This window comes from Urocitellus parryii, chromosome 6 (assembly GCF_045843805.1).
Source record: "Urocitellus parryii isolate mUroPar1 chromosome 6, mUroPar1.hap1, whole genome shotgun sequence".
Classification (NCBI taxonomy): Eukaryota; Metazoa; Chordata; class Mammalia; order Rodentia; family Sciuridae; genus Urocitellus; species Urocitellus parryii.
In genome coordinates, this window is record NC_135536.1 from 134954116 (window position 1) to 134982048 (window position 27933).

Genomic DNA, 27933 nt, shown 5'->3' on the forward strand with positions numbered 1-27933 from the left:
AACAAAATGCCCGAAACATGCCTGGTATATAATAGGTATTTAATAAATGTCAGTTTGTTTTTTTCCTCCTCCTTCCCTTTGGTTATAAACCACACAGATCCCGGCATTCTTGGGGACCCAAATTGTCCTTTCAGTATTTGGAGAAGAGCCACTTCTACACCTTGGCTGGGCAGATTCCATAGTGTTGACCAGTGACTGGATTTTCTTGGGACCACATTTCTTCCTCCTTCCTCTTTTCCTTGTTGTTTTTCATGAGATTTTCTTTACAATTTTTTTAATATTTATATTTTTAGTTGTAGTTGGACATAATACCTTTATTTTATTTATTTAAATGTGGTACTGAGGATCAAACCCAGGGTGAGCCACTACCCTAGCCCCTATTATTGCATTATAATTAAACATAATAGTGGGATTCATTTTTAAGTATTCCTACATGTACACAATGTAACAATATAATTTGGTCAATTTTATTTCCTAGTAACTTCCTTTTACTTCTACCGGCCCCCACCCCATCCCTTTCCACCCTTCTACTGTTCTCCCTTCTATTTTCATGAGATTCCCCCACACACATTTCTTTTATTTTGTATCCTCTAGCTTCCACATGTCAGAGAAAACGTACAGCCCTCAACCTTCTGAGTTTGGCTTATTTAACTTAACATATGCTTTCTAGTTTCATCCATTTTTTTTTTGCAAACGCCATAATTTCATTTTATTTGTGGCTGTATTATACTCCATTTTGTGTATATTCTTTATCCATTCATCTGGCAATGGACATCTAGTCTAGTTCCACAATTTGGCTACTGGGAGTTGTACTGCTATAACAGTGGGTGTGCAGGTATTGCTCTACTATGCTTACTTTAATTCTTTAGGATAAAAACGGAGGAGTGGGGCAGCTACATCATATGGTGGTTCTGTTCCTAGTCTTTTGAGGAACCTTCTGATTTCCATAGTGGTCGTACCAATTTACTATCTTGGGGCCAAATTTCTAAGAATTGTCAATGCTCTGTAAGACAGAGAGATGGTGGAATGGAAGGGGATCTTAGAGACATGGGATTGAGATAGAGATTCCCAGGAAGTCCTTCCCCTGGTCTGAAAGGGGGAGTGAGCAGTGAGGAGTGGCTGCCTCACCCGAGAGGCTGACACTTTCCCTTCTTCATTCTGGGTCACTCACCCCATCGTCCGCTGCTCTCCTTTTGCACTATAGACCCTGTGAGCAAGTTCCCCCAGAGTCACCAGCGACCTCTGCAGGTAGTCTTGAACCTGTAGGTCTTCCTGGTGACTTCCAGTCCCTGCTCTCCCCTGGATGAGGGGGGCTCAGCCTGTCAAGTTGGCGCTCACTCGGTGGCAGGGAAGTTCCCCTTCTAGTTTGTCATCAGAGGTTTCTGCTTCCTCTGGAAACCTAGATTCCACCAGGGAATCAACCTCTAATGAAAACTGGAGTCATTCCCCCATCTATCTGCATCTCCTTCTTATTTTTCCCTCTGGAAGGGATGGGGAGAGAAGAGCTCTGGAAAGACCAGGTAGACCATCCTGCTGGGCAAGATGCCTGTTTCCCCCATAGTATGGTTGGAAGACTAAGACCCATCACAGGTCAGAAAGAAAAAAAAAAAGATAGCAATTTTGGAGAAGAAAAATGTGATGTGAGTATCTGAGCAGAACTGCATTCCCTTGAGAGGCTCTCTCAAAAGCTTGAACTTACCAGAAAGACTCCAAGGATGTTTTGCTTTCTTTCCGTATATTAGTGCTGCATAACAAAGTAATTGTGTAATTGGAAATGGATTAGCAACAGCAGCGCGGCCATCCACAGGTGCTAGGCAGTCTGTATGTGGAGAGCTCAGAGGAGAGCAGTCTTGGCTCCTTTTCCTGACCTGTCTTAGACCTTGGCAGCTCCAAGAAAGTAGAGGCGAGCCCCCAGCAGTGATTTCCCCATCCTCTCCTATTACTTCTCCTCTTTGGGTATCTTAATAAATTCTTCCCTGTGATGAGTAAAGTGAGAAGAAATGCTTCCTCCTGAGAGGCCCCTCCGGGTCTGTGGGTTTTGTCTGAGGCAAGTGGCCTGAGAACCAGAGCTGGAAAGGGGATTTGGTTCTTGGAGTGAAATCCCGCTGCCTCTATTAGTGGTACTTAACCTCAATCAGCCCAAGGGATGTGTGCAAATGTGTGTGTGTGTGTAGGGTGGGGAGATTGGATTTGTAAGAACATTTACTTAATTTTATCTTCTTAGACTTCATTTTTAGAGCAGTTTTAGGTTCTCAGCCAAGTAGAGTGGAAGGTCACATGCACAGCCTCCCCCCATTACCAGTACCCCGCACAGCGTGGGCCATTTGCTATGATTGCTGAACCCGAGACTGGCTTTTAATGTCCAGGTCCAGGGATGCTAAATACCAGGAACCACCCTGTCCAAGGAAGTCCTGTCATGCCCCAGTGCTTGGCCCATTGAGGAGCTCAGAGATAGGCAGGCAGAGACCAGCTTCAGGGCTCTCCTTTCACATCTTCTGAAGTGGTCAGTCTGTATGCTTTTTATTGGCTTTTATCTTAAGAAATGCAGTTCATTGAAGAGCAGAGGTGAGTGAGAGGACCTTGGAGACTGGATGATGGTCTGATGGCCCAGTGCTCTTTTCTGGGGTGGATATAGTTGAGTAAGAATGCTCAGCAAAGCTGGGGAGGGTCGAGAGGATGAGTTATCTGTGATCTGTGAGTTTAGTGAGGAGACTCAGTCCTGTCCCAGTTCTCCAGGGTCAAGAGTCTTGGGGACCTGCCACGGAAGGCAGCTGCTCATGAGGAAGGTGACACTCCAGAACTGACCAAGTGTCTCTTTGAACAAACGCTTTCTCCCACAGTGTGCACTTTGGGGCAGGTGCTGAGGGGTGAAGGCTCTGAGCCCAGTCTCTGGGGGCCAGGCTGTGAGTCTGAATTCCATGTCACAACTTGTTTTAGTCAACTCTAACCAAAATACCTTAAATGAACAATTAGAGGGAGAAAGATTTCTTTTGGCTCATCATTTCAGGGGTCTAAGTCCACAGGTGGCCAGCTCCGTTGTTCTGGGTCAGAGGTGAGGTAGAACTTCATGGTGGAAGGGTGTGCAAGAGGAAAGCAATTCAGGACATGGACAGCAGGGAGAAAGAGAGCTCTGCTCACCACAGACAAAATATACACCCCAAAGGCATGACCCCAGCCACCTACCTCCTCCAGCCACATCCTACCTGTCTATAATCACTGCCCAGTTAATCTATATCAGTGGATTAATCCACCAGTTAGGTCACACCTCTCATAATATTTCACCTTGGAAAATTCTTACACTGCTTACACATGAGCTTTTGGGGTGGAACCTTACATATAAACCATAATACTATTCCCTTGCTAGGCAGGTATGTCCTAGGGCAGGTTCCTGCTCTGTGCCTCAACGTTGCCATCTTTAAAATAGGATCAGTAATAGTACCAACCTCACAAAAACATTGTAAGATTAAAGAAGCTACATTTCTAGAACTCAATACTGTAATATCTCAATAATAAAATCATCATGATCATCATGATTTTTTCAGCTAATTCAACTTACCATAGTTTGATATTTTCCTCTGGTGAAATTGCTCTCATTCCTTCTCATGACTTATGAGCCTGGGTGCAGAACCCTTTACCTGTGATCGTTACTCTGCCTCTCCCAAAATCTAAAATAATATAAAGGAAGTGCTGACTGTTTTAGATCATGGGCTCTTGGAAAATTTTGTTGACAACTCTCCATGGACTTCATGAGAGCAGATTTGAAGAAACAGCATTTCCCGAAGGTTGAAGTCCCAGGTTACATCTTCTTCCTATTCTATGTCCTTCCTCCAAGTCACTGTAACAACCCATGTCCCATGATGCTGAGGACAGAAACGGGTGGGGAGGAGTGCCGATATTTGGTTTTTGTCTTCTGGGGTCAACGGTCAACAGGTATGATAAGCAATGTGGCTGCGGTGAAGACTGTGAGTGTTGGAGCGAGAGAGACGGACTGGCCTGAATCCTGCCTTTGCCACTGTGTTTCTTTTCCTGCCCCCCCGAGACACCTCCTTTCCACATCCCTGTGGCCTGAGATGGCTACCCCACTACTTTTTTTTTTTCCTGTTTCTCCCCTTGTTTTGCTGGAGTCCTTCCTCCTGATGGACTCTTAGTCCTTCCTAAGACAGGAGACAAATGACATGACTTTTTACATATTTGCAGAATAACTTTCTGTTGCCCTTACAATGTGTGTGTGTGTGTGTGTGTGTGTGTGTGTGTGTGTGTGCGCGCGCATATACATATATACATAGTGTTTGGTTTCATCGCTGTGATAAAAATGCCCGAAAAAAACCCAACAACACAAAAAACCCTTAAAGGAGACTCACAACTCACTGCTCCAGAGGTTTCAGTCCCCGGCCAGCTGGCTTCATGCTTTTTAGACCTGGAGCAAGGCTGAGACACCATGGTGAAAGGAGTGGTGGAGGAAAGCTGCTCACTTTGTGGCAGCCAGGAAGGAGAGAAAGAGTGGGTGGGTGGGGGGAAGAGACAGGGATGGGGACAAGAAATATTCTTTAAGGACACCCCCAAGTGACCTACGTCCTCCACCCCATTCCCGCCTCCTACAGTTTCCACCATCTCTCAAGAGTTTGTTCAATGATGAACAGTGAATGGATTAATGCATTGAGGAGTTTGGAGCCCTCATCATCCAGCCACTTCCCCGGAGCCCCACTTGTAAACATGGAGCACCACGCCAACAACACATGAACCGTTGGGGACATTTCATACCTGAACCATATGTGTGTGTGCCTGCTCATGTGTACGAGGACCCACCTGCATGTGCTGTGTGTGTAGAATTCCAAGTTGAATAATTGTCCATTGACATTGGGAAGGAATTACTCCCTTCAGAAACAGCAATGGTATTGTTAGGGAGACCTTCCCTGGACTTTCTGAGCTGTTCTTTTTGGAAGTCTGATATACATCTGACTGTTATTCCCATAAATGTGACCTGTCCCTCCCTCCTGGAAACTCTGAGCTTCTTCTCTTTCTCCCCATCGTTCTGGAATTTGGGAATTTTGTTTCTGATGTGTGTGAGTGAGAATGTGCACTCTAGCACATGTATTAATTGTGCTGGGAACTGGGTCGGTAAGTTGGGGAAATTTCCATAAGTTTCTCATTCTCCCTTCCATATTTTCTATTCATATTCTCTCCTCTAACCCTGGAACTTTGTTTAATCATATGTGTGATCTCTATGTGGAACATTAATTTTCTTTTCTTTCCTATTTATACCTCTTCCCTCTCTGATTTTCTGGAAGATTTTTCTTGACTTAATCTTCCATTCTCCTTTGACTTTTAAATTGCGATGATTATAATTCCCAAGGATTCTTTCCTTCCATCTTATTGTTCACACTTTAAGAATTGCCTTGTTTTACAGATGCAGTGTCTTCGTTTGCCTCTCTGAGGATATTAGTATATATATTTTAAGTCCTCTGCTTCCTGCTGGTCCCTGATTGTCTGCTTGTCTTGTTCTTTCTCTTTCTGAAATGCTGAAGCTTTGTTGAAATACCTGGTGCTCCTGTGCTGTGTCTTCATATTTAGGAACCGAGCACTAGATAGCTAATAAGAACCTGCCTTGTGTGCATGGGGTGGAGGGCTGTATCCACTGGCAGGCTTCATAGTGCCCTAGTCACAGAGTGAACTTGACTTTTCTTTGGGAGATCCAAAAATGTCAATCTCTTTCTCCTCCTCCTCCTCTTCTTGATTTAATCCAAGGACGCTAAACCACTGAGCCATATCCCCAACACTTTTTATTTTCTGTTTCGGGACAGGGTGTCTTGCTTAGGGCCTCCTTAAGTTGCTGAGGCTGGCCTTAAACTTTCAATCCTCCTGCCTCAGGCTCCAGAGTTGCTGGGATTATAGGTGTACACCATTGCATCTGGCTGTGGGGATCTTCCTTGTGACTTTCTCTAGAGAAGGAATCTCTACTCTCTCTCCTGCAGTTGAGATTGGGGTTGGTAGGCTGGGCTGAACATGGTTTCTGTTGTTCTGGGAGCAGGAAGATAGAGGCTCACTTCATGGTTCATCTGAGCTCTCCCTGCATTTTCTGGATTCAGTTTCTCTTTTTTTATTGATTTTTAAAAATATATGACAGCAGAATGCATAACAATTCTTACTACACATCTCTGGTTGTACATGAAGTATATTCACACCAATTCGTGTCTTCATACAGGGTACTTTGGATAATGATGACCATCACATTCCACCATCACGATGGTGGATTCAGTTCCTTTAGGAATGAATTCCAGCCTTCTTGACTTTCCTATCCCTTTAAGAACAGAGCCTGCCCAGCACAAGTGACTTCCTATCAGGTTTGCCCCTGTAGTTCCATGAGTGGTACCTTTCTCTAAGTCCCTGTCCTTTGACTTTGCATCTTCTGCAGTTGTGATCTATCATATTTCCTTTCACCTTGTCTCCTCTCTTCCTCTTTCTCTTTGTGAACAAATATTTATTTTATTCCTTTGTATTTTAATGGCGAGGACCAGTGCTTAGTTTTCCCCTCTCTCACTGGAAGTCACTGTGAAGTTTTTCCGCAAAGTTTCCCCGGTGCTTTCAGGCACTGGCTTCTTTTCTCGAGGCGAGTGGTTATCGAGATGAGTGGGCAGCCACTTTTTCACATGGTCTCATTGCTACTTTTTCACATGGTCTCCCAACACGGTCGGCCATTTGTCATGGATGGGAATAAGCCTGTCTGTGCTGACGGAGTGGAATTCAGGGTCTCGGTTTGCATTTACCAGTCTTCCATTTAGTTCTGCCTCATTGGCGCTTCACCTCGCTGTTTGATGGGAAATATTCTCTCCATAAACTTCAGTAAGATGTAATGGATTTCTGCAGTGGAAATATTGTTCAAGCCGCAAAACCAAATCACAGCAGGCACTTTGTCTAGGGACCCGGCATCTAGCAGAGCAGCCATTTAAAACGCCAGTCGTATGAAGCCACAAACAGTCACAGCTAATTCCCTTTACAGGAGTTTTATTTGTATGTATGGGAAAATCACACCGCAAAAAAGAATCATTGTTCTGCTACGACTGCAGTGTTAATTATCTTTGTCAACTTGCGCTTGTAAGTGAACCTCATTCACTGGGTTTCTTCTTTGGGCTACAAAATGGCAGAGCTAGGATGGGTGGGGATGCACAGGATGTTCTTTGAAGCCATTGGGACAGTGTGAATCTGTTAAGAGAGGGATAGCTGAGCCAGCCACCAGGAGGCTAATAGCAGTGGAGCCTTGTGACTGTCATGAGTGAAACCTGACTCAGGTTAGACCCAGGTCTATACTGGTCTCTACCTGTGAATGAGGGAGGGTTGTGGCAGAGAATGGGGAGACCCGTTCCACTCCTCTGGGATTGCACCCCTTAATCAGAGGTTCTCAATCCTTGCTGTGCTTGGGACTTACCTGGAGCGCTTTTGCAATCTTGATGCCAGATGGCATCCCCAGACCAATTGAATCACATCTTTTTGGGGTGGAACCCAGTGTTGTTAGTTTCTAAAGCTCCCAAGTAAAGGAGGGGCAGGGTACAAACTACTGCTACATCATTTTTTTTTTTTAAATCCTGTTATTGCTAAATAAGTAAAGAAGCTGATTTTAAACTTGTATTATTTTGAACTAATTTGGATTTGGGAAGAAGTGAAGATAATTTCTATCACAGTCATTTTGATATACTTTTATTTTACAGCTATTTCCATGGCTAATGGATGGCTAATTCCTAAGAGAATTTGGGTAGGATTCTCTCAATTCAGAATTCAGCACATTCGGAGGAAGTGTACTCTCCTAAAGAACTTTGCTCTTTCGGAGACTGTAGTGGGAGAAATACTGAGGGCTTGGTGGGCATGGCTAAGAAGGACTGGGTGTGAACTCACCAGGCTCCCATGTCTCTTGTGGTGTGTGCAGGTCCTGTGGCTGTCATCAGTGGTGAAGAGGACTCCGCCAGCCCATTGCACCACATCAACCATGGCATCACCACACCCTCATCGCTGGACGCCGGGCCCGACACGGTTGTCATCGGCATGACCCGCATTCCAGTCATCGAGAATCCTCAGTACTTCCGTCAGGGACATAACTGCCACAAGCCAGACACGTGTAAGTACTGAAATAGAATTCTGTCCCTTCTTGGGTGGGAAGGGTGGTGTGGCAACAGACCATGTAGCTTGGGTTCTGGAACCTTCTGGGATGACCTGCCACCTGCCAATGTCCCCCAAACAGACCCTCCCTATTTGTCTCAAAACTTGAAAGATAGCCATTGGGCAGATTCCCTGGGGAAGGGAGGGCTGTCGGGCTGAATCTGGTTCCCACTTTTCTTCACCTGACTAGGGAGAGGTGTTCCCAGTAAGGCGCAGACACAAATAAGGCTGGTCTCCTCTGTAGACCTGGCTTGTATCATTAGAGCACAAAACCTGACTGTCCACATAACAGCCCCCGAGGTCATTAGGGCCTCCACCTGGGCCTCCCCTAGAGGGGAAGGGAATGAAGGGCGGTGAGTACCTAGCTGCCCCTCCAGTGCTCCCAATGCTCACTCTCTGAGAACTGGAGCACAGCAACCCTCACCTCCCCATTGCAGACCAGAGGACTTAGGCCACCCGCTTCCTCCTCATCTCTGACCTCCTGTTCATTCCAGCCCCTTTCTTTACATTTCTCCTCAGCCCTGCTAGGTTCCCCTTCACCCCTTAGAGCTGCAGTGTCTTATCCCTCTGCCCAGCAGTGTTCCCTTTGCTGGGTCTCCACGTCCAACCTGGCTCCAGCAACACCAATGCACACCCCTTCCCTTCCACTGCTCCTGTCCCCGGAAACAATCCACTGCTTCAAGAGAGCAGGCAGAGGCCCCTGGACAGCACAGACACCAGTGACTACGTGAGAGCGGGAAGGGACCCAAGTGATGAGCTAGGTTTAGGCCTTACCTTGTGGACAGGAATTCGGAAGGTCTAGGAGGCTGTGAGATCCTGGTTCCCGCCCCAGGCTGCCTGCAGTGAGCTCTCTTGTCAGTCAGTCCCAGGGTAGGCCTAGGAAGAGGTGAATTCTGCTTTTGCTCATCCTGTGGGCTGAGCTCTCTGCATCTGGGCCACACTCTGAACTCACAGGGCCCTTGCTGCTCCTGCTGGGTCTTCCCTGTACCAGCCCGGACATTTGGAAACCTCATCAGCCTTCGCTTCCATTTCTCTAGCTCTGATTTTTCGTAAGAGGGTCTCCACCGTGGGAGAGACTAGGCTTGAGTCAACATAAGGTCATCATTTGCCTCCCAACATTGAGTATCCTCCACAGTCTGCCTCAGAGTTTATCAAAGGCTCCCTGTCGGTGTCGGAGGAAGGATAGCTGGTGTCTGGGTTAAGCAAGGAAGAAAGATACCTATGTTTCAGATAAGCAGTGGGAAACAGTGCAAAGAATGGTTCCTTTGGCTAAAGCTCTTGTCTCAGATCAGACTTATTCCTGGCCTGGCCCGGGAGTGGCCATCCTATGATGGTAGCGTGGTCCTAGCTCCTCCTAGGGCAGATACTGAGTTTTCTAGGATGCTACTGATATTTGAACAGAGACTTAGCTGTTGCTCTGTTGAGTATATATAGTTGATTCTCATTATTTGAGGTAGTTCTTTTCTGTAAAGTCACTGCAAACAGTGAATCAGAGAACACTGAACCATTTTTCCTAGGGGAGATGCAGTATGAGGATCCTGTGAGCCTCTGGTCACGTTTTATCAGCTGTAGTGTGTTGTATGTGTGTTTCCGTTTAAAGAGGCCTTATTTAAGATGCTTTGTGGACTCGTTAACATTGAACTCAATGGCCAACAGCTCATAACTCATGACTGTTCAAAACTTACCTATTCCTCCGTGAGACTCGTCCTGTGTTTAGGAATACAAGACAGTATAGAGCCATGCTTGGCAGCCATCTTAAAGAACAAAATTAACAAACAAACAAAAAAATGTGGCCTGGAAGAGACCACAAAAAAGATACTTGTTTATAGCATGAAAACTGAAATAAGAATTTCAAAACAATGTGTCATAAGTGATAACTATGTATAATTTTTATTTGCCAATATAAATACATATTTTTTTAGAAGGAAGGCAGAATGTGGCCTTGGTCAGCCTCAGCTGGAAATGTGCCCAGAGCATAACTCAAAATTTTTCGCCACTTTGGGCATGACCCACGTGAAAGCACCTCAAATACTGGTTTTAGGATTGCAAATAAACTTTCAAGAGCAGAGGAATTTGTAAGCACAGAATCTGTGAATAATGAGGATCACCCGCATTCCCATTAGTGGGACCTCTGGGTTTCCAGTTCAGAATACGATCACAGCGCCATCTCTGCTCACCGCAGCTCCTGAGTTCAGGTTATTGGCAACATTTCCGGATGGGAGGAATCTGGCACATTTTAGACCATCAGAGTTATTGTCTGTGGGAACTTGGGAGCCATGGAGAGAGCCATGGGATCTGGTGAGAGTCCTTTGATGTCAGGACACAGTACTTAGCCAAGGAGCCACAGTACCAGGAAAACCTGGAAGAGCCTTCTGCCTAGAGCTCTCTGGGTGTGTGCTTCACAGTGGCCTTTGGAGGGATCTGGACATCCTTCTGTGTAAGCAGGAAGAGGTCAGTGAAAATGCAGGAGAAGCAGGTTTATTGATGGAGATTTGAAAGATGGGGGGAGCAGACAGCGTCTTGCGATGACTCCAGAGTGTCAAAGCCTTCTGCGATGAAGGAAGTACCTTTTGAGGGCAGCGATGCATCTCGCCCTATCAGTGGACAGCGGACGGCTCTAATTGTTTTTCACATAGCACGTGGGGCATGATGAACACTGTGCAGGAGCGTTGTAAATGTGTGTGGCCAATCCTCCCTCTGCTAATCCACGGTGACTTACGCAGACGGGGACAGGGAGCGCCCTGGCCAGCCCTCAGCGGAGATTCACTGGCTCAGTTGCAGCTGGACTCTGATTATCGAGGCTTCACCGATTGAGGGAACTGACTCTGAGACACATCCCTGTGTGTGATGAGACACTGCCATCAATAATTAAAGCCACATGTGCCCTGGCACATAAAATGAGCAGGGAATGTCTGCAGTGGTGCAGACAAAGCTGGGGTCACTCCTTGGGAGGATGGCAAGACTTGAAGTATTAAGAGGAAAATGCTCACATTGTGGATCCCTGGGCTCCCCTGATCTGAGTCCCTTACCTAGTCCCCTTGTAAAATGCATAGTATGGGGAGGAACTGTGGGAACTTGGTGCTCACTGACTTCAGGCTTCGTTTCTCCCGTCTCCTCAGTTCTGGATTGTGCACAAAGCAGCTTTCTGTCTGCACTTGTGTGTTTATCATGAATGGTGAGCTGTGATTAGGAGGCGGGTCCTCTTCATGCTCCTCACTTTCTATCTATCTTCCATCTGGGTCCATGACGCTTGCCATTACATGTCAGGCTGTAAGGATGTTTGGAGATCACCTGGTACAATCCTTTATCAGATGCTTGCGTCCCCCACCTGTGTTCCCAACAATGGCTCTGCATTCGGCATCATTGTCTTTATTCTGAAATTGTTCAGCCTTTCCAGGAATTTAGAATGAAGATGCACCTACTTGACTATGTGTGCCCACGTATAAACCAAATAAGGCCACCCTCATTATTTATGTAAAGCCTCCTGGTTCTCAAATGCATCAGGGAATAGACACAGCCTTCCTTCCCGCCCAGCTGAGGGTCCTGGTCTTTGGGCTGAGTCCTACAGAATGACACACTGAGGAACCTGTCCAGATGGACCACTGGGGAGAAGGGAGAAGGTCTGTTCCCTTGGTTGCCTTGGTCAGCCTGGTGACAGTTCTGGGCTGCAGAACAGTTGTTCGTGGCTATAAGGCTGGCTGCCATCTTAGAAATTGTGCTTTTGTTCTTCCCCATAGGGTGGTTGGAGGGTGTCTTGGATTTCTAAAAGGCTGTCCCTAGGTACCCATTCTCTTGATTGAGAAAGTTGAGGCCGTCGAGGGGAGGTAACCCGTGTCTCCCTTCCCTCCCTCCTTTCTTCTGTCTTCAGGTGAGGACATCTACCTTTGTTCACTGTACCTCCACTTTCAAAGGGTCAGCTCCCATCCTGGTCCTCCCACTTCTTTTCTTCCCTCCCCCTGAGGTTGGGTCTGTTGGCTCCTTCTGCTCACTGTAAACCTCTGAGGCTCCCTGACCTGCAGCTCCACCCCTAGTTCTGCTCCCTCGGAAGCCTTCCACTCTCCGTGTTGCTCTCTTTGCAGAACTGGACCATGTTCCTTTGAGGTTTTCATCCTTGGTAGCATTTGGGTCACTTAGGCTGTGCTGACTTTTCTTTCTTTCATATTTTTAAAAACATTTATTTTTTATTTGTAGTTGGGCACAATACCTTTATTTTATTTATTTATTTTTGTGGTGCTGAGAATCGAACCCAGGGCCTCGCACGTGCTAGGTGAGCGCTCTGCCGCTGAGCCACAACCCCAGCCCTTGACTTTTCTTCTTTCATCTATTCAATCCATGTTGAGTGTTCGTATTGGATCTTCTTCTGGGCTCTGAAAACAATGGGGAACAAGGACCCTCGTAGCCAACAGACTGCTCCTCAAAATGGGGACAGTACCCCCTTGCACCCTTGGAGCCCTTCTCAAGGTCTTGTGCATTTATCTTTCAACTGTCCACTGCTGCCTCTTCCCAGATCCCCATCCCACACCCCCAGCTACTATCATAGTGTGATCTCTGCTTTCAAATGACATCCTGTCTTCCACACCACATCCCCACTCCCGTTTCTTCCTTTCTACACCCTATTCATCCTTTAAAACCTGCCTCATTTCCAGCCTCTTGGGATCCTTCCTAGCCCATCCCCACATGCCTTTTCCTGCCTTCTTTGTAACCCATGGCTTACAGTCAGTGCCATGTATAGTCAGGAGTGACTTTTAACCAGATCCTAGGTCACTCTGCCAGTTCTCAAATATGTGTGTCCTATTACCCAAATCTGATTTGGTATTTATTCCTAGAAGTGGCCATTATGTATCATAATTCTTTATTTTCTGTTTCTACAGAAAATACAGCATGGGATTGGGATTAAAGAAGAGGCTAACTAACGGGGTCAGATGATGTCTGAATCCTTGAATGTTCCCTACAGTCCCCTGGGTTTGAGGCTTGATCACCAGGTGGTAGAAGCTCTAAGAGGTGGGGCCTAGCGGAAGGGCATCAGGTCATTGGGGACATGCCCTTGAAGGGGGTTGTGGGACCCTGGTCCCTTCTTTGTTCTCTTTTGCTCCCTGACCATAAGGTGAGGGTTTAATCCCACCATGGGTTTACCATTGATGCTATCCAGCACCCCATCAGAGGTCAAAATTCAGGCAGTGGGTTTTGCCTGATCATGAACTAGATCTTCTCAAACTGTGAGTCTGAGTAACTCTTTTCATAAATTGATTATCTCAGGTCTTTGCAGTAGTGATTGCAAGCTGACTAACACAGATGGCTCCATGTCCCAGGCTTTCTAGAGATAGACAGAGAAGGAAAGATTGCCTCCCTTAACCAAGCATTGCACTAGCATTTCATGTTTCTTATCTTATATGATCTTTAACTGACTCTCTGAGGGAGCGCCTATTACCCCCATTTTATAGATAAAGAAACTGAAGCTCAGTGGACTTCAGTGACTGGTTCCAGATCATATAGCCATAAAGATAGAGTTTGAGAGAGAAACCCAGACCTGCTGACCCCAGCATCTATTCTTTCCCCATTAAATCACATTGCCTAGAATTTCAGAGCCTCTGCACATTCCCTCATACACCTCTTGAACTCGGGGAGGTAGCCTGTTGAGGAATAAGAATGCACGTGTGTGTGTGTGTGTGTGTGTGTGTGTGTGTATGTGTGTGTGTGTTATGGAGACTGACTTTTCCTCATTTCCAGGGTAAGGGTGGCTTCTGCATAATGTGTTCAAGATTGACTGATGATCCTATAGTCTCATGGCTGGGTCATCCTTGGTCTGGCTGTTGGCACTTATATTGCCTGAATTCTCCAACAAATCCATGCCCTTAAGTTAAGGCAATACTGGTCCTGGTGTTTAGGTCATATTTTATCTTACAACAAGTTTATGTTTACAGATAAACTGAGCTCAAAGTAGAGTCCCCTTATGCTCCACTTCTGTTGCCACTTGTTACCACAGTTCTCTCTGTTATTAAAATCTTGATTAGTGTGTTACATTAGTTATAACTGGCAAACTATTACGGAAATACTCTTGTTAACAAGAGCCCAGAGTTTACTGTAGGGTTGGCTGTCTGTGTTGCTTGGTTTGTAATGGCATGAATCCACAATATTGTACTGCATAGAACAGTCACTGCTCTGGACAGAAATCCCCTGCATTCCACCTTTTCACAAACCACCCATAACTGTTCACCATGATCTTCTGTCTTCACAATTTATGACGTATTTTCCCACGTGGCATGTAGTTGGAATCATGCAGTAGGTACTCTTTTCAGATTGGCTTCTTTCGTTGAGCAATAGGCACTTAAGGGTGTTCCATTTCTTTTCACAGCTTTGACAGCCTATGTCTTTTTACTACTGAGTGATTCTCCACTGAATGGTGTGCCATAGCTTGTTATCCCTTCTCCTACCAAGGGATGTGATATTAGTTTCCTACAGCTGCTATAACAAAGGACCCTAGACCGGGCAGCTGTAGGAACTCTGTGAAACTCTGCCAAGAAAGCTGGGCCTGGAGATATCCAGCTGGTAAAAGACACTAAAGCTAAATGTCATCGTTACCTTCACCCAGATCCAGGCTATGCTTCCCCTGAAGGGGCTCTACGTCTGAAATCAGGGTGTCAACAGAGTCATGTTCCTCTGAAGGCTCTAGGGAGAATCCTTTCTTGCATCTTCCTGGTGTGGCCAGCCATCTTTGTGTCCTTGCATTGCAGCTGCATCACTCTGATCTTGTCTCCACATGTCTGTCTTCTCAGAAGAACACCAGGCATTTGGGATTAGGGAGCCCAGCCTACTCCAGTCTGACCGCCTCTTGATTCTACTAGTTACACCTGCGGTGACCCTGTTTCCAATTAAGTTGGTATTCTAAGGCACTGAGAATTCAGGCTTCAACATCATTTTTTGAAAAGGACACAACTCAACCCATGACAGACAGCTTGGTTGCCTCCTACTTGGGGCAATTATGAATACAGCTGCTAAAGACCCACGTACAGGTTTTGTGTGGACATAGTTTTCATCTCACTGCATAAATACCTGGGTACGTGGATTACTGGATCCTCTGTTAAGAATATGTGCCTGTACCAAGGCAGACCCTTTCCATTCCATCTTAGACTGGCCTCCACTGCTCAGCTCCTGTCCTGCGATCTCCTGGCCCTTGTGGGTCCACGCCCCCTTCTTGGTGTACTTTCTCAAGTGTGTTATGTGTGACTACAGAAATCTTTCTTTTTTTTTTTTTTCTTTCTCGGCTCTTAACAATCCCAGAAACTGATAGTTAAGTAATTCTTATTGGATATGCACATAGATTAATAGTGAAGAAACTCTGTCACTGGCCAAAGACCAGTAGTCATGTTCATGACACAACTGGCACTTTGATTTACTGACCAGTGTGTCCATATCTTCAACACCTTTAAAACACAGCTCATTGGAGTGATTCTCCATGGTGCCAACCTCGAGCCTGCAGTAGCCCTTACGTTTTCAGGCACCTGGACCCTGTTCCTCTTTGCTTTGACCTGAAGTCCTGCTGATGCCTTCTCTTTCCCCAGTGTCATTTGCAAGCTGACTTCCATGTTGAGTCCGTTTTTCTTCAGGAGTCTCTACACTTTGAAGGACATTTGTGCTTTCAACCTTTGGCCCCTCCTTGTTGGTGACCCTTTCATCTTGTTTCCCTAGATCCATCACAGAGCCTCTGCGGCTCACCTGGTAAATCCATCCTGGGGTCTTCCTAGCCCGTCACTCTCATGAGTCTGTCAAAACCCCATCTCTCTTTGTTCCCTCCAATTCTCTTTTGTCCTTCATTTCTTTAATCAGTCAACAAACACCCTCAGGACCCTTATAAGTGCCAGGTCCTAGGGCTAGAGCAGGAAACTGATTTTTCCTTGCACCTGATCAGCTACACTGCCCCTCACTCTCTTTCTTTGGGGCAACTGTTTGCCACATGCTCCCACCCCAACCTATCAACCCATGAGGCGAGAACTTCCATATAGATAACTAGACCCAGAGATACGAGGCCTGTGGACCTTCTCTTTCCAGCTGGGATCCGTGGTGAGTGAGTGGCTGGTCTCCTCCTCCTCTTTTGGGCCAATTAGTCACGGAACTTGCCTTTTCTGGAAGAGGAACTGCCGAGGCTGGTTATCCAGCTGCGAAGGGGAGCACAGAGCCTGTGTGTGTAATGCAGTATTAATAGTGCATCGGCATGATATAGATTTCTGTCACCTTCTATACTAACAAACATTGCTTAGTGCAGGGTAATGATGGGTGTTTATTCCCAGCCACTTAGCTCAGCATAATAGGCTTGCAGATGAAATATGGAAAATGGGCTCCTTTGTCTGGGAGGCGTGGGCCTCTCCTGGAATCAGTAGCAGAGGCAACAGCAACAGCTGCCACTGTTGCAAAGTAAGCCTTCCTCGGTTTTTCTCCAGCACAGTTTCCAGGTGGACTTGCCTGTTGGCGAGAAGTGGTCCGGTCACAGGGCTGGTCTGGAGCTTCTTGGGGTGTACAGCCGAGAAAAGAAGTCTGGCATACTGGGAGCGGCCCTTTGCTCCCCACGGTCAGTGTAGGAGGCAGCATTGGCTAGATGTGATGTGGGAGAGAAATAGGACCCATGTGGAAGTGGTGGACTCCGGCAGGCTCCTCTTTTATTCTGCTGGCTGGACCTTGACAGTCCCCTTCAGGGGAGGCCTAGGCTGGATCTAGGTGGAGATAACCATGCCATCTAGCTTCAGTGTCTTTTACCAGTTGGGTATCTCTAGGCCCAGCTTTCTTGGCACAGGTTTCACAGTATATAAGTTAGGATTGTCCCCTCTGACTTTTCTTTGATCCTTTTTCTAAGATCCAATTAGGATAAGTAGCAGATTCCTGAGACTCCTATAATGCCAGTTTTGGTAAGCCCAAGGTCTCTGAAGGGAAGGATTGCTCTGAACATATTACCAATTTTCTCTGTTTCTGGAAAAATCTGGATGTTGCCAGCAAGGGATATCTTAGGAGCTGAGGGAGGAAGCCTCCAGCCCACAGGCTTGAGCTAAAAAATGCTCACAAGCTTATTTTGAGAGTCTCAGCCCCGAGAGATGGACATCTGCTGGACACGGACTTCTGAATGCCCCAAATGTTGGTACAATCCAAGCATGGCACTTTGACATTGTTTCCCATTCTAGGAAGGAAAAAAAAAAATCAAACAATGCTGTTTCCCCTGAATTATCTGAAAACCCTCAGCATTCCCGAGATGCACTTTAGTGCTGTAACCAGCATGTTCAAGGGGACAGGCTCATGTCCATCTCCCCGAGGCCAATGCAACCTGCTTTCCTGTTGATTACCATGACCTCATCTGTTCTGTGCTTCACTGCTATAATCACATACTCAAAGTTAGTAGCTGCATGCAGTCATGCTAATTAAGTAATTAGGTATAATTATGCTCACTGTAAATACACAGTAATTGGCTAAAAAAAGTACTTGGGGGATAAGCATGTGCTTCGTGGTCGAAGGTGAAGAATGATAAGAACCCCCAGCCAGGCTGGAGCAATGTCACCTCGTGGTGGAACGTGAGCCCTGCAGAAGCTGCGCCCAGGAGGGGGAAGCGAGAGGGAGATGAAGTAGGTCCTCTGCTTGCTGCCCAGAGCCCTAGAAGCAAAAGAACTCCTCGTCTTCCTGGCATGTTTGGCCTCGGTCTTATTTTCAAGGAGTGAGAAGATAAACTCTCCTCCTGAGATCCTCTCCAGCTCAAGGTTTCCTGGAGATACGTTTACTCTTTTCTCCCTCGCTTGGATTCGGGCATCCAGTCTGCGTTGGAGTTTCCAGGGGTGAGAATTCTGAACCGAGACATATACAGGGGGCAAATAGGAATCAAAAGATGGTCTTTATTTGCTGGGCTGAAGAAGGTTGCTTAGACTTGAAGCCAGAATGGGTTAAGCCCTTCCCAAGCCTTGAACTTAGGACACACAGACCCGATGCTGGTCTTCTGAGCAGGTGTGCTTCCATCCAGTTGCCACAGAGGTTCCTGCCTCCTGTTTTGTGAGTCAGAGTTTAGAAGCCCCCAGGAAGACCACCCACAGGGAGTCTCCTGATTCTTGCTGAATCCTACCCAGAAAAGAACTGTGATGGCAGATGGAGAGCTCTGTCTGTCTTACCTTCTGGTAATGACTCTCTTCTCCTAGGGAGGAGCCAGGAATAGGGACTGAGGACAGGACATTGGGGGTGACTTCCCGTGTCTCCAAGGAGACTGAAATTCCTACTTTAGGGGCAGAGGTTAAGAAGCAGGAAAAGGGAAAGAGATCCTGCCTTAACTTAAGGACAGCAGGGGGCTCCTGTCACTAGTGGTGGCCCCTGTTAGTATTCTCTTTCCAGAAGTCCTTGTCCAAGAGAAAACAGTCATCATCTCTGTCTCCTGAACATGAGTCATTCTCCCCTTGGGAGGGAGGAGGCAGATATGCCCAGGAGGCCGGGAGCTTCTCCTTCCCCTTGTACCCTATTCCTAATGGCCGACGGCTGAACACCAGAGCTCTGCCCTTCTCTTGGCCAAGAAGCCAAGAGTCCAGATGTCCTTCAGTCTTCTCCTCCTGCTGCCTCTAGTTCAGTGTTTCCCAAACTGTGCATTAAGGAGTGTTAATAGGCATTTCTTCCCTCACTCCCTCAAATATTCCATGGTCAATAAGTTTGGGAAAACTGGATTAAGTACATTTCTGACTGTGGGAATTCTGCAAGCCTTGAGTGCTAAAGCCATCCTGGTTTCCCAGCGGGGACCTTGGATCTACAGCATTTCCCAAATGCCTCGCGCCACCTGATTTTGAGGCTCACCCGTGAGCATCTCTGTGGAGGTGGATGTTTGGTGGATCACATCTTGGGCCGTCCTGGGGTTCAGGGTTCTGTTGTCATCTCCACAGCAGATGGGGTGGCTCACTCTGATGGTGCCCAGATGGGGCCAGACCCCCTTTGGCACAGGCACTGTTACATGTATTCCCAAGCCTCTAGGAGGGACAGGAAGTGGCTGCATTCCATGGGAACACCCAGGGTTGGGGTGTGGCATTCTTCAGGATTTCTGGCAGAGCACCAAGTGCCCTTTGTTCAAGTGTATCAGGGGTCTTTGCATGTTGCTTTCTGCCTAGAAGCTCTTGCAGGTGCTCCTAACACTTCTAAACCCCTAGATCCGGAGATGCTGATCATAGCCAGATTTTTACTGCATGCCTCATTTCTAAGCGGATTGGAATCTCAGGGAGCCGCTCTTACAGGGGAGTACACACCCAGCACACCCAGGATGCACCTGCCTTCCCAAAGTCACAGTCTCCAAACCATTCTGTGGAAGGTCAATGCATGTCTTTATTTTAAGAGAACGTGGTGTTATTGGCATGGACTGGGCTGGGCCAGGACAGGGTCTAGCAGCTGAGAGTGTGAACCAAACACTTGGTTACAGCAGATCTTTACTACACAAAATGTGCACAGATACAAAATTTGCATAGATCCATTAGTACAGAAAATGACATGAGCGTGGGTGATCCTAGAGACTTGTCCCTCCTGCCAGGCCAGCCAGCCCATGACTTTGGGCATCTGCCCTCTGTAGATTTGAGGTAAGAAAAGGTAGTCACCATGGCCAGTAGTTTTTTAAAAATAATTTATTTATTCTAATTAGGTATATATGACAGCAGAATGCATTTTGATTCATTGTACACAATTGCAGCACAACTTTACGTTTCTGTGGTTGTCCATGCTGTTGCGTCACACCATACATACAGTCATACATGTACGTAGGGTAATGATGTCCATCTCATTCCACCATCTTTCCTGCTCCCAAGCCCCTTCTCCTCCCCTTGGCCGGTAGCTTTTGAGAGCAACTGGTATGAGCATTTGAAAAGACTCTGTTCGACTTGTGTACATTTTACATATTCGATTATTCTTGCTTGACAATATTTTTACAACTATCGTTCCGACTTTTGTAAACATGCTACTGGGGAAGATCAGTTTGATGGTACCCAAAAAAAGTATGATACAAAGCTTAGAGTTATTTCTGAAAAGATAAGAATTCTTCCCTCCAGCGACTTCTTTTCCCACAACCCTAAGCAATAGCATTTTATCACCCAGACCCACAGCCACAAAGATATTCTTAGGAATAGGGACTGTAATATGTTGGTTGTCAGGAAATGATCGATGCAGATGAGCAGAGGGCCCAGGCCAATTTCCTTTTGGGTTAATGAAACCGAAAAGCTGGGGGCTCAACTACAGGGTGGGAGAGAGATCCGTGGAGGATTTCTTTGTTTGATTCTTTGTTTTACCATCCCCCTTTGGCAGCCAAATTTATTTTTTTGAAACCAATCTCCCCTGCTCACCCATACACCTGCCAAGGCGCAGTACAGTGATTTTCCTAGGTGTGTGCCTGTACGTGTTCCTCTATAGTTAGGGCTTCCATGCCCTTCTCCCGTGTATCAGAGTCTTGTTTGTATCTGTGCATGTCTCATGTGTTGGACACTGATTATATCAGTTGAGATCCTTTTGTCTGAAAGGATTAAATGATTTTGAGGGTTTTTTTTTTTTCCTGTGCTGCAGATTTAACCTAGAACCTTGAGCACGCTAGGCAAACTCTCTGCCTCTGAGCCCTTGTCTGAAAATATCAGACAATCCTGATCCACTGGGCTTAAATAAGAAAAAAAAATTGATAATCACACAAATTAGACACATTGAGGAGCTCATTGTAGGGTACTCCAGAACTCTAGCTCTGCTTTCTTGGGATTGTCTTGCCTCTATTTTTCTTTGTTTTGCTTTGCCACCAGGCTAACTCACCACCTGATTACAAGATGGTTGCAGAAGCTCCAAACATTGCAAACAGATACACAGACCAAGGGCAGCACAGTGTTGTGTCTTTTTGTTGGTTGCCCCCAGCAATCTTTCTCTCTTGTCTTATTGGCTGGAATTACATTATATGTTTGTTCCTAAACCAGACACTCCTAAGGAGAATGGAATTACTATAAGCACTTTTGACTTCCCAAGAGTCTCTCCTGGAACCTCATATGAAACTCATTTTCCCTGGGGCATATGGCTATGAGGAGGGTAGTGAACCCACAGAATCAGGGTTCTGATAGCAAGAAAGGGGAAACAGCTGCTGGAGGTGGCAGTGCCTGCCACTCCAGTTCTCTATACACTCACCCAACTTCCTGCCTTACAAATACCATTGCCCTTGTATCTAGGAGTGAGCAGGAGCCTCTTGGGTATAATGGTGGAAGAAAGATGAGAACATGGATCCCATGTAGATTTTACTCCTTGCGTGTCTCCTCTTAGAGCAAGCTGGTGATATGCAGTGGTGGTCATCCCTAGTCTGGTCTGGTGAATTGTGGCATATTTCAGGGCTATGCTCCTGTGCCCAGGTGAAGAAAAATCTGTGCATTTGTTCCTGTTGGATCAGGTTAGCTGGTCGAGTAAGCCAGGCGAGTTCCTGGGGGCAGCTTTGTTATCCTTGGGTGTAATTCCTGGACAGTGGGTGAGAATAGGAGTGGATGGGTGAAGACAGGGTCAGAAGGGGATTAGTGAAAAGAAGAGGAAAAATACCTTCTTTTATTGAATACCTATGGAGGGCCAGACTCTGAACTTAAAGTACATTAACAATATGTGCTGAGAGAGTTTAAGAAATTAATAAATTGGTTAATCCTCACAAAAATCACCTGCGGCAGATACTACTGCTTTCCCCATTCCATAGGTGAGGAACTGAGGCAGCAGGAATGATTCAGGCATGCTGGAGTCTCCCAGCTAGGAAATGACCAAACTAGGATACAACGGAGCTCACCACCCTCTCTTCTTATGTCATCTTTCTCTGTCCCCTTAAATCATCCTGTAATGTAAGTGTCATGGTCTCCACTTTGCAGATGAGGAGTTCTCTAAGAACTTGGAAAAGTTGAGGGACTTGCTCAAGGACACTTGCTGGTGAAAGGCAGAGCCAGTTTGCAGACTCAGGAGCTTATAAGAAAAAATCTCTTCTAGTGGCTCCAGCTACCCACTCACTGTTCTCCAACCTCTGCTTCACTTGTGCTCCCATGGGACACCAAGGAAGATCTCTGGAGATTTCTGACAGACGCTAGCTCAGATGACCCTTCAGGAAAGCAGCAGAAGGTGGTCCCTCTCCAGCACCTCTGTGACTCCCATGGAGCCAACCTCCTCCTCACTCCCAGCCCAGGAGGTCAATTAGTGTTTCAGAGGCCCAGAAATCAGGTCTCCCAGAAGTAAGGTCCCACTAGAGACAAGCACCGGAGGAGGTGCAGGAGCCACCTGGAAGAAGAACCAAAGTCCTTAGAGCCAGCTTGTCCTCTCTCTTGGCCAAGTCTCCTTTCCCCCTGATCTGGTGGTTACATAGCTTAATGTGTCACCCAGATTATGGACAGACCCTTCCCAGGAATGGCATTAGCTTCTGTCCCCAGACCAGGAATTGCTGGTGATCCACCACCTCCTGGTGCTCGGTCCTGCTGAGCTGGGCAGCCCTGATGCCACTGGTAATGAAGAAGTGTTGGGACTAAACTCCTAATGGCTCATTGATTGGTTGAATTATGCTCAGTGTAATTCTGAAAATAGATTTTAAATATGTGCTTGGGGATTTGTGGGGATTTGTTACTTAGGAGCTTTAACTCAAGTCATGTCTGATTCGACAGATTAACTTCGGTGCCTTGTGCCTGGGCCATGATGTTCACCTGCACAAGACCCCCACCCCAAGCCAGGTGGCGGGGGTGTGTGTGTAAGGGTCCTCTCCCCTTCACACACATCTCTTGGGAAGGTTCACTTGGTGGAACCAACCACTGTAATCCCCTCAATATTTTAAGGTGGGACAGAGATACCTCAATATTTTAAGGTGGGACAGAGTTGCTCTCTTCCCTATTCTAAGCTGTCATTTTTCTTAGAGGAGCCACTTGGGGAAAAACAAACAGAAGCCTTCCCAGGAGGCCCAGCTCAGCAGCCTGTGGCATACAGGGGCACCACCTCGTCTGCTGCATCCCTGCATCCCCAGGTCTAAGTGGGAGCTGTATGCACCACTCCTGGTCTGGGGCTGGGCTCCAGCCCATGTTTCTCCTGGTTAATTCAGAGACAGAAGAAAAGTTATGGAGAGCCACTCTGTGAGGGGGGCCATCAGCAGATAATACACAGAGACCTTTCAACACACCTAAAAATGTCCGCCATATCTTTTTCTCTAATCTAGCAGAGACCTTAAATACAGGGTGCATCAGAAACAAATGAGGGGTGTTGTAAGTGAGCCTCCAGGAGGCAAAAGGGGAGGTACAGTGGTACCATATTGCTAAGGGGAAATCAGCCAGCTCTTTTTTTTTTTTTCATATCTTCTACTCTTCTATTTTACCCTCTGTCTGAAAGGCTATCTCCCCACTTCCCTGGGGTACTTTATACCCAGCCAGTCATTAGAGAGAACAGTCTTCTCCAGGAAGGGGGGAAGTAAAAACAAAACCTGGAAGAAAAGGGAAAAAAAAATTACACTCTGCTCTAATAAAGAAATTACTGACGTTCTACATTATGAACTGTATTAATTTTTAATGGCTGAGAAAGGAGTTGATTTATAATGCATCCTTCCCGGCTGCAGAGCCTGTCCCCAGCTAATAAATAAATGACAGGTCTCTTGTATTAAAAGTATCCGTCATTTTACATTGTTGGAATGTGAATGGCGAGAGGCATTGAAAGAGAGGCCCCTGGGAGGGGGCGTGCCCTGCTGTGCCCAGCTGGAGAAGGGGCTGCCAGGGAGCATGGCCTCTTTCTGAAACAGGAGCTAAGCTCATTCTTTCCTCTTGGTTTCAGCAAAGTGACCCAAATAGCTCCAGCTCCTGTGGTCCAGGAAAACATTCCTCAGAAGGTTTCTTCTTAGGAAGAGTTCACAGGGCAAATTTACATTCCTGGTCCTTAGCAGAACTATGCAGGGCTTGTCCCCACATATCCAAGCCAGGCACCTTTAGGGATCCCTCATGAGTCTCCCCAAGTGTTTGCTGCTGGGATTAAGTATTTAGTACTTTGCCCTTTGTCCATGGTGATCTGGGACTCACAACTTTGGTTTGCCTCTTGATGACTCTTAAGAAAACACATACACAAACAATCAAGAGCTAACATTTGTCTGTGCTTCCAAAGTAATACATGCTCTTTGTAAATATTTTTGGGGAAGTACAGAAAGGTAAAAAGAAGAGAATAAGAATCATACCAAATATCACCCAGAGATGAATGCTATGAGCATTTTGTTGTATTGTCTTCCAGTCTTTTCACCTTACATAGATAGGTATACTTGCAAGCAAATAATACACACAGCCATGCTTACATCAAAACACTCATGAACAATGAGCAAAAATGAGACCATATTCTGACTACACTTTTATAGTCTGAATTTATCATTTTGTAACAAGCATATCATAGGCCTTTATCTCATGTCATTAAAAATGATGCAACTGTTTTATTTTGATTTCATTTTACTTTTGGTACTGGGGGGTTGAACCCCGGGGTGCTTTGTGACTGAGCCACAGTCCCAAGCTTTTTGATTTTTTTATTTTGAGATGAGATCTTGTTAAGTTGAAGAGGCTGGCCTCCAACTTGGGGTTCTCCTGCCTCATCCTCCCAAGTCCCTGGGATTATAGGTGTGCGCCACTGCATGCAGCTTGGGGAAGATACTTTATAGTGATTGCATGTGCATAGCTGGGTGGTATTCACATTAGTGCCATTGCAGAGGTGCACCAAGATGCACTCTTTGTCCTCTGTTATAATGCCAGCTTCAAAGTAAACACAGTGTGGGAGAAGAATGAGTACAAAGGATGATTTTTACACAGAGCTTCTCATTATGGAGCAACCACTATGATGCAGAGTTGGTTGCTGAGAGAGATACACAGAGTGGGCTTGTCCCTGCATGGTGGAGTCCATACACCCCAGCTGGGGAGATGGACCCATAAATAGTTCCCGGTGATATAAGCATAATGCAGAGACCTGTGACTGAAGGACCAAGTGTGCTTAGAGAGAGCTGGCTTGTTTAAATTAGAAGGGCAGAGGCTTGAATGAGGGAGGGAGTGTTTGCACTAGAGAGCAGTGGAGAATTTGGACAGGCAGAATTGGAAAAGGCCCTGTCAGTAGCCGGACAGAGAGGGGGCAAGGCTTTGGACGACAGGGTTGGAGGTCAGGGCTGACCCCAGAAGAACTCCTGGGGCAGAGGGAGTACATGAAATAGTACAGCTTCTTGAATAGTAATTATGAATTTCTTCATAGGATTTGCACTTAATTAAGTCAAGTCCCTGTTTACTACAGTTGGGGCTGTTAATGTTTCTCAGAAATAAATGAGTTGAGAGGTAAAGAAGCCATCAGTATTCTAATAAAAAAGGTCAAATGAAGTAGGCCATTCTTTCTGAATTTAGGGACAGTTTCAAGCAGATATGGAAAACCCCTGTTCCAGAAAGGAGAGAGATGAAACCTTCACTGAATATACCTTTCAGCACAAGCAACGGTATTTAGAAAATGAGAGACACTCAATGATCACTGCCAGCAGGTTCCGCTCCTTCTGATTTATTTATATTGTCTTCCCAGGCTTATAAAAATGGAAGTTTGCCTGGATCTTGAGACTTGCATTTCTATCCTTCCACTTAGGAATTTATTTCTTGATTTGTCGTGCACAGTTCTAAACATAGATAGACCCCTGAGTTTTGCTTTTGGAAAAAAAAAAAAAAGAAAGAAAAAAGCAAGAAACTCTCTGAGCTCGTAAGGAGGAGGAACAGAGACCTCATTCCAACAAGGAACCCGCTCCCATGTTGCAGGAGAGTGATGCAGGATCCCGGAAGCATGTGTTTTTCAAATATTTGAAGAGCCTGTGTTTTCTGCTCTGTTGGAAAGTAGCAACCCAAGAGGAAGTCTTTCCTGGGCTTGGTTTTGTAATGATCCCCGCTTGTATTTTTGCCTTCCAATCTTGGACCCAAAATTATTCTAGCAATAAGACTTAGTGGAAAGCAAAATTTTTCCTTTTCTGCTCTTTAATTCTCTCTTAACTTCCTTATGGAATCTAGAAGTGTGTGTGTGTGTGTGTGTGTGTGTGTGTGTGTGTGTATGTGGTGTGTTTTGTTTTAGTTTGAACAAGACCTACAAGACCCATGGAGACTGATGTCTTCATTCTATAGATGAGAAGAATTAGGGCCAAACACATACAGTGACTTTGAGCCACGTAAGTATTTGGAGGAAGGAAAGGGACGAGGCTGATGGCTATTGTCTCGTAATGTTTCTCACTTCTTCCGAACCTGTAAGTGGAAATGCAATCTTTTCATTTCCCCCAAAGAAGCTGATTTTGTCTGGGCCATTTAATAAGGAATGTCTGACAAAGGTGAACAGTCTGTCTCAGGTGCTCCTGTAATTGCTGCAGAAATTGTTTTTAGCGTCTTTGGGGAATTCTGCAGTTGAACCCAGAAGGCATCCTTATCAAGTACAGTTTGTTCTGATGCTTCTACGAATTTTAAGAACCTCAAAATATCACTGTTTCTCTTTGGAGTGATTCTTTGTTATTTTAGTAAACTTTCAAGGGGCTCAGGCACTCTGGCCCTCTGGGTTCCTGGGAAGGTAGTGTTACTATTTTAATGTTTCCTCTGGCTTTCTGTAGCCAGTTACCGCCACAGGAGTCTTCACACATGATCTGAAATGTAATTTGGGCTCGATGGATCTTTTAGTAGAGCATCTGAGTTCCTAATGGTATTAGAAAGAAGCAAACTTAGGGCTAAGCATCTGTTTGAGTCTCATGCAGCTTTCTTGTTGCTGCAGTCAGATTACAAAGGGAATTCATTTCTACTTCATGACTTCACATGACTTGCAGTTGACAAACAGCACATTGGGACTCCTCTTGCCTTTCATTGTTTCTGCGAAAAATTGGTTGGTAGAGCATCCCCAAGTGTGTAGTTTTTCACCCTCAGGCATTTCATCAGCCAGCCCTGGCTGATGGCCCACTGCGCGGAGAGCCCTGTGCTAGGAAAGGCACCCCGGTCTCATCCCACCTGGTTATGCTCTGACCTGAAGGAAGAGGCTGTGAGTGATTTTAAAGTGTCTCATCTATGCAGTTTCAGCTATTGACCGAGGAATTAAGTTGAGGGTTCTCAAAGTGTAGCCCCCAGACCACCAGCAGCAATACCATGTGGGAACTTGTTAGAAGTACAAATTCCTGGAATTCACTCTGACCCCCCAAATCTGAAACTCTGGGTGTGGGTCTCAGGAATTTGACAAGCCCCTGGGTGATCCTGATTTACATCAAAGTGTGAGAAGCACCGTGGAAGATATTGGTGCTGTTTTTTTAAATATATATCTTTGATTCAGAATATTGTTGAAATTAAGAGGTGTTCAGTATAATTATTGACAGCATTTTTAAAATATTGAGCATCTGCTAAGTTCTAGATGCTGTAATGTATGCTGGGGTCACAAATAAGTAAAAATTTGGTCTTCCTAATGTGGTTATTTTGATATGAATTTGTAAAAACACCTTTTTTTTCTTGGTAATGATAATCTAAGCAAATGGCCCAAATCTTCATTCTCACCTCTTATTCTCACCTCACCTGTGACATCCGTGCTGTTTCTGGTTCCCTCCAAATAAGGAATATTGCCAAAGTTTGGAGTCAGAGTATTGTGTGAGGGTGAGAAATGGGATGTGAGCAAGAGGGAGGGGTCAGGAGTGGGGTAAGAATGTCAGTGTTTCCTATTACTTTAGAATAATAAGGACAGTTGTGAAAAGATTTGCATTTTAGGTGTGTTAATATGCTTCCCTATGTCAAAACTGCTACTTCTGTCAAAATGGCAGCATTAGAATATCCC

The 27933-nt window shown here is 45.9% G+C and overlaps 1 protein-coding gene across 7 annotated transcripts in view; it reads left to right on the forward strand.

The window, feature by feature from the left end:
• The window catches only part of Ntrk3 (neurotrophic receptor tyrosine kinase 3), a 372623-nt gene that overhangs the window by 212761 nt on the left and 131929 nt on the right, over window positions 1-27933 (forward strand). For all 7 annotated transcript variants that reach the window (XM_026388161.2, XM_026388162.2, XM_026388164.2 and 4 more), the window contains one exon: window positions 7919-8107. In XM_026388161.2, coding sequence (XP_026243946.2) covers window positions 7919-8107 — 189 coding nt within the window. The remainder of the gene's footprint in view (window positions 1-7918; window positions 8108-27933) is intronic.